Below are 7,332 nucleotides of genomic sequence, written 5' to 3'. Positions count from 1 at the left end.
TTTTTTTTTCGGTTGTTGTATTATATAAATTCAAAACTTATTTATATATAAAATATTTTCATATTGATTTATTTTTATTTTAAATTTTAATTTATTATTAAATTAAATAATTTTAATTATTTTTTAATTATATTTTTAAATTCTGTAAAATAATAAAAACGAAGTAAATTCGTAGCTAATGTACGACCTCTTTACGTGGAAACCTTACGAGGAAATGACGAGAAATACTAAACGAGTATTTTACGAGGAACTATTTACAAGGAAATAACGAGGAAAGATAAACGAGTATTGTACGAGGAAATCCTTTCGTGGTTTTACGTGTATTTTGCGAGGAAACACTTTCAATGTATTTACGTGTAGATTACGAGGAACTCGTTTCGAGGTATTTACGAGGAAATATAGCGACGTTCTTACATGGAATATTGACGTGGTCTTTACGACGAAAAGCTCTACTTCGTCTTTACGACGAAATATATTCCTCGCTAAGTTACGACGAATTAGCGAGGAAATATGTGTTACGACAGATGAATAACGAGCAAACGCGCTTCCTCGCTAATTCGTCGTAAAGCCTCTTTTACGACGAACTAACGAGGAAAACCGACCTCGTTAAGATTATTTTTTCTTGTAGTGAATCGCCAAAGGCTGCAAATCCCGGGACAGAGACATGAAGTATTCCTAGCAAAGAATGGCGACGGCTCAGCGCATCTACAACTCTATTGGAAGCACCCGACGTGTGCTTGATAACAAAAGTAAATTGTTGCAAGTAAGAGAACAAATTCCCGATGGAAAAGATATTGTCTCCAATGCTTGATTTCTTGAACCACTGCATAAAACTCCACGTCGTACGTACTATATCGCAGACGAGCTCCCGCCAGTTTTTCACTGAAGAAGGCGATAGGCCGGTTACGCTGACTTTAGACAGCACTAATACCCAACTTAGAAGCATCACAATGGAGCTCAAAAACTTGAGTAAAATCTGGAAGAGCTAGTATATGTGCCGAAATCAACTTCGTTTTAATGACCTCAAAAGCTGTAGCCGCTTCAGATGTCCATGTAAACACACCATCCCGACGAATACAATCTGTAAGAGGCGCCATTAAACTGCTAAACTGTGGCACAAATCTTCGATAAAAAGATGCGAGACCATTAAAACTTTTTGTTGCGGACAATGTACTCGGAGTAGGCCATGACTTGATTGCCTCTACTTTTCATGGATCAACGGCTAGTCCTTCTGCAGAGACGATATACCCATGGAAGTGGATGCTAGAAGAGCCGAACTCACACTTTTTGAGCGTAGCAAATAGCTGATCACGATGGAGAACAAGAAGTACTTCGTGCAAGTGAACAAGATGCTCCGTTAGTGTCATGCTAAATATCAGAATATCATCAAAATAGACAACCACGAACTTGCCAATGAAAGGACGAAGAGATTGATTCATAACGCGCATGAAGGTACTTGGTGATTGGAAAACCGAAAGGCATGACAAGCCATTCAAAAAGTCCTTCTCTCGTTTTAAATGCTGTCTTCCATTCGTCTCCTGGTCGGATTCGTATTTGGTGATATCCACTGCAAAGATCCAGCTTAGAGAAAATTGTGGCAGCACTAGTTTGATCCAATAGATCATCAAGACGAGGTATGGGAAATCTATAGCGCACTGTTATCTTGTTTATAGCACGGCTATCGACACACATTCTCCAAGACCCATCTTTTTTTGGAATCAGCAACGTGGTGACGGCGCACGGGCTAAGGCTTTCACGCAAGTATCCTCTCGAGCGACGAGATCCTCAACTTGTCGTCTAAGTTCTTCATGTTCACTAGGGCTCATACATTAATGAGTTCGGTTGGGTAGAACAGCATCGGGAACGAGATCAATGCGGTGATGTATGTCCCGAAGAGGAGGAAGGCCGGGTGGTAACTCGCTGGGGAAAACATCCTGAAGCGCATCGAAGATACTTTTAAAGGTGTCTCGAATCGTTGGTAAAGATGGCGCAGTCGACGAGTTAATTAATATGAGAACGCGTCCTTTTGCTCGAAGTTCTTGTTCAAAAGGTTTCCGCTGATGGATGAGGACCGGGGCTGACGGGGTGCTCTGTTTCTCGGGTAAATACGGTTGGAGAGTGAAACTGCGATTGTCATAGCGGAGGCTGTAAGTATTGAGATAACCATCGTGTTGTACGCGATGATCAAATATCCGGGGACGACCCAAGAGCAGGTGACTAGCGTCCATTGGTGCTATATCACACTGAACTTGATCCTTGAATTTTCCACCAATCGAAAAAGATACTAGGGCGCGACGAGTGATCATCAAGTCTGTTTTCTTGTCTAACCAGGCTAGTTTATAAGGACACGGATGGAGTTCTGTGGTTAGTTTGAGCTTATTGACAACGTCTTCTGCAACCACGTTTTCACTACTCCCTGAGTTGATGATAAATTTGCACACCTTGCCTGCAATATTACACTTTGAATGAAACATATTATGCCGTTGGGGGTTTTCATCAGTGTGGTGTAGAGCCAGATAGACACGTCGAACCATTAAACATGGTCCATGATCTGCAACAAGATCCTCTATTTCTGCAATAGTTTCTGTAACTTCTTCATCATAGATGACCTCGACATCATTGCCAGTGGCATCTAGGAGAAGACCCCTGCAGTTTCTTTTTGGACAGTTGGACAGGTGATGACCGATCTCGCCGCAGGCAAAACAACGAAGTGAGGATGGCCGAGTTTGTGTTTTGTCCGTAAAAGGTACCACAGCAGTGTCAGTTTGCAGCAGGGGTGCATCATCAGTGGTTCTAGAGCTCGGTTGTTGCTGAGAAGGACGGGTAGAGCGAGACGCAGACCAAGAAAAATTGCCTTTAGTTTGTGATTCAATGGTAAGAGCTTGCTGATGCGCTTCTGAGAGCGTCAATGGATTAAACAAGGTGATGGTGTGCTGGATTTGTTGACGAAGACCAGCCATGAATCACGCCACCAATTGTCGTTCTGTGTCTTGAATATCGACACGAGTAAGTAACAAGAAGAACTCCGTCGAGTAATCAGCTACAGACCATGAACCCTGGCGTATGTTATGGAGACGTTGGAACATGAGCTGATCATAATTATATGGTAAGAATGTCTTCTTGAGCTTTGATTTCAGTTTGTCCCACGAGGTTATCTTAGGCTTTCCGATACGTGCTCGAGTTGATTTCAATTGTATCCACCCTGCAGCTGCTCTATTGCGAAATTTCATGGTAAGAACAGGAACACAACGGTCCATCGGTGCACGTTTGAATTCGAGGATTTCTTCAACCGTGGCTATCCAGTTGAGAAGTTCTTCAGCGGAGAGGAGCAAAAGGGTTAGCATCCGGGTGATTTCTGCTTCGGTTCGAACGGGTGCTCGTCGTGTTCTTGCCATGATGAATGAAAAAAAATTCAAGGAGCGTAGCAAAGCTCTGATACCAACCTGGCGCAACGTATCAACGGTAACTCAGCTCAAATCTAAAGGTTTAGGTTAAACCTTTAGGGACCTGACTTCTTGAATCGAAAAATTTAATCAAATGATGAAAGGCTCTCGTATTGATGACAAAATCGAATCAATGCAAGGCTTTAGAGAAAACTCTAGTTTATTATCTTTCAAAAACTGATTAGCAAAGCCAACTTACAATGCATTTATATAGGTCTTTAGAGACGGTTTAATAACCTAAGTCTCTTAAAAATAGAAAATCGAAATCAGATATAGAAAAGGAAATCTTTAAAAATCCCAATTAAAAAAAACAGTTGCTTGGTATCATGATGCTGCATCAAGTCTCCAAGGACGTTCGCCGGACGTTTTGCTCCGTTTCTCTGCTCATACGCACAACACTCCCGCCGGAAGAATCCGACCCAAACAACATCCCACACCGTCTCCTCTCAATCATCACCAAACCCAATTGGCACAAGTCCCCGTCTTTAAAACAAATGGTCCCGTCGATACGCCCTACCCACGTCTCGTCCCTGTTCTCCCTCGATCTAGATCCAAAAACAGCTCTCAACTTCTCCCACTTGGATCTCTCAGAACCCCAGATTAAAGCGTCTACTCCTACGCCTCCCTCCTCGTAAACAACGGGTACGCGGAGGTCGTGTTCAAGATCGGGCCTTGATGATTAAGAGATGCGAATCGGTAGGATTCTTTAGCTATCTGTAGGAAGATGAATAAAGACGAGAGCTTTAAGCTTAGGGTCGAGTGTTACAACGCGTTGTTGAATTCTTTAGCTAGATTGGAATGGTTGATGAAATGGGGAAGCTTTATACGGAGATGTTGGAGGAGGGTGAGGTTTCTCCAAACGTTTACACTTATAACAAGATGGTTTTCGGGTATTGCAAGGTGGGGAATGTGGTGATGGCGAAGGGGTACGCGTGTAAGATAGTTGGAGCTGGATTGGAACCTGATTTTTTCACTGATACTTCTTTGATAATGGGTTACTGTCGAAGTAAGGATTTGGATTCTGCTTTTAAGGTCTTTGAGGAGATGGCTTTGAAAGGCTTTAAAAGGAATGAAGTTGCGTACACTCCCCTTATACACGGTCTTTGCGTAGCGAGGAGGGTCGACGAAGCGATGGAGTTGTTTGCGAAAATGAAGAATGATGATAACTGTTATCCAACGGTTCGTACTTACACTGTGCTTATAAACGCCTTGTGTGGATCAAAACGGAAGTCTGAAGCTCTTGTCCTGCTTAAGGAGATGTCGGAGAGAGGCATTACTCCGAATATTCACATGTATACAGTGCTTATTAGCAGTTCTTGTAGCGAACGTAAGTTTGAGGAAGCGAGGGAGTTGCTTGGTGATATGGTGGAGAAAGGGTTGGTGTCGAGTGTGGTCACTTACAATGCGCTGATCAATGGGTATTGTGAGCGTGGGATGATGGAAGATGCGTTAGACGTTGTGGAGTTGATGGAATCGCGTAACGTAAGTCCGAATACACGAACTTACAATGAGTTGATACATGGGTTTTGTAAGAAGAATGTGCACAAAGCGATGGGAGTGTTTCACAAGATGCTTGAGTGCAGAGTGGCTCCTAGTGTTGTCACTTACAACTCGTTGATCGATGGACAATGTAGATCTGGTAATTTCGATAGTGCGTATAGATTGCTTAGTTTGATGAAAGGTAGAGGATTGGTTCCAGATCAGTGGACGTATAATAGTTTCATAGATTCTTTATGTAAAAGAAAAAGAGCAGAAGAAGCTCGCGAACTATTTGATTCTCTAGAGGAGAAAGGTGTAGATGCAAACGTGGTGATGTACACTGCGTTGATCGATGGATACTGCAACTCAGATAAACTAGAAGAAGCTAAACTGATCCTCGAGAAGATGCTGAGCAAGAGTTGCTTGCCAAACACGTCTACTTTCAACGCCCTGATTCACTGCTTATGCACCGATGGGAAACTGAGTGAAGCGATGTTGTTAGAGAAGAAAATGGTGGAGAAGGATCTGCAGACTACAGTCATCACAGATACGATCTTGATTCATAGAATGCTGATGGAAGGGGATTTTGATCATGCTGAGAGACGGTTTCAGGAGATGCTGGTCTCTGGGACAAAGCCTGCGCGCATACTTACACACCTTTCATTCAAAGCTACTGCAGCGCGGGGAGAATGAAGGAAGCTGAGGGTACGATGGAGAAGATGAAGGAAGACGGTGTTTTCCCTGATTCGATCACTTATTCGTCTCTGATTAAAGGCTATGCCGATCAAGGGCTGACGGATTCCGCGTTTGGTGTCCTCAAGTGTATGCTTGATGCTGGTTGTGAGCCTTCCCATCATATGTTTTTGTCTCTGATCAAACATCTTGTAGAGATGAAACATGGAAAAGAGAACGATCTCTGTCTGACGTCTAATATGATTGAGTTTGACATTTTTGTTGAGCTTCTTGAAAAAATGGCAGAGCACGGTGTTACTCCCAACGCCAGATCCTATGAGATGCTTATCAAAGGGATCTGCGAAACTGGGAATCTCAAAGTTGTGGAAAAGGTGCTTGATCGCGTGATGCAACAGGAGGAAGGGATATCACCGAGTGAGTCGATGTTCAATGCTCTTCTTACCTGTTGCTGCAAGCTGGAGATGTACAAGGAAGCAGCGAAGGTGGTGGATGATATGATCTGTGTTGGTCAGTTACTGCAGCTAGAGTCTTGCAAAAGCTTGATATGTGGGCTGTATAAAAACGGCGAAAACGAGAGAGGGGCTTGGGTTTTCAAGAGTTTGCTTCGGTGTGGACTCCTGATAGCACGTAAGGGGTTATTTGCCAGGGGCTAGTGCAGACCTAGGTTTATAGGGTTGAATGCATTTCCATCTACTCCCATTTCAGAAGGATTCTCGAGCTTTACCTGAACCAGCGGCCGATCTTTTTCCATATCCATATTAGGTCGCGGTGATGTAACTTGACGTTTACGCATCCTCTCTAGAAGTTGTTGCTGCTGCTGTAAAGATTGGGGGTTAACCATTTGCTGCATCTGTGGATGCATTTGCCGCTGGATCTGCAATTTATCAAAGGACTCAGAGACGTTAACTAAAAAGCAACTTATCAATTTATGTGTACATACTTGTTGCGGTAACCGCTGATGAGCTTGTTGCTGTAACCGCGGATGAGCTTGTTGCTGCATATGTAACTGTTGCTGAAGCACTTGTGGTTGTTTCTGATTTTGAGGATGATGAATCATCCGAGTACCATCCTTAACAAGCTCTGCTAAACTCCCAAGATTACTGAAAAAACGTCAAATATAATCACATGAATAAAAATAAAACTAGCAATGATAGGAAACATCTAAAGCACTTGTATGAAGCAAACCCACTTAAAAGAAACTCACATGTATCCCGTAGTATTTAGGAACATTTTAATCAGCTGCGTAGCTGAGCACTCCTTTTTGTAACTGTCAGTAAGAACCTTCAGAATACGGCCTAATTTACAGATATGTCGGCTGACCAACTGAGAGAAGACGTCAACCGGAACCTCCGTCGTACCTTCAATTTTCTGCAATCCGTGGGTGATGAAGATTTTGGGTAGAATATGCTTCTTCCTCGAACATGAAAGACTGGTTCTTCTTTACCATCGGCCATGCCACAATCTGATCGAACATATTGAGTCACCGACCTCAAATACACACACACGAAATCTTGGATGATGTATATGTGATATGCGTGTACCACCATGTGTAAAACATAACATGTCTGAAAAAAATCAACAAAACCAAATAACCCCTCTTTGGGATGGTTAGTATAAAATAAACCAAAATCAAAGGCTTTTTTTTTCGTCCTTCTTATGGACCAATCAGATCAATGTCTAAAACAAGACTTCTGCATCGTCCATCTCAGGACTAAAT

The 7,332-nt window shown here is 42.7% G+C and overlaps 1 protein-coding gene and 1 pseudogene across 1 annotated transcript; one reads left to right on the top strand and one right to left on the bottom strand.

Moving 5' to 3' along the window:
* Positions 1-1,829: 1,829 nt before the first annotated feature.
* Positions 1,830-2,960, bottom strand: LOC106330480. The gene has a single exon (XM_013768936.1). It carries the CDS (start codon positions 2,958-2,960, stop codon positions 1,830-1,832), a length of 1,131 nt encoding a protein of 376 aa, XP_013624390.1.
* An 809-nt stretch (positions 2,961-3,769) lies between these two features.
* On the top strand, positions 3,770-6,268 carry LOC106330479 (annotated as a pseudogene).
* Positions 6,269-7,332: the final 1,064 nt, after the last annotated feature.

This window comes from Brassica oleracea, chromosome C3 (assembly GCF_000695525.1).
Source record: "Brassica oleracea var. oleracea cultivar TO1000 chromosome C3, BOL, whole genome shotgun sequence".
Taxonomy (NCBI): domain Eukaryota; kingdom Viridiplantae; phylum Streptophyta; class Magnoliopsida; order Brassicales; family Brassicaceae; genus Brassica; species Brassica oleracea.
This window is presented reverse-complemented; position numbering and strand designations above follow the sequence as displayed.

Bases quoted from the DNA above. Each gene is read 5' to 3' on its own strand.
- LOC106330480 (XM_013768936.1), bottom strand. From the start codon at position 2,960: ATGGCTGGTCTTCGTCAACAAATCCAGCACACCATCACCTTGTTTAAT.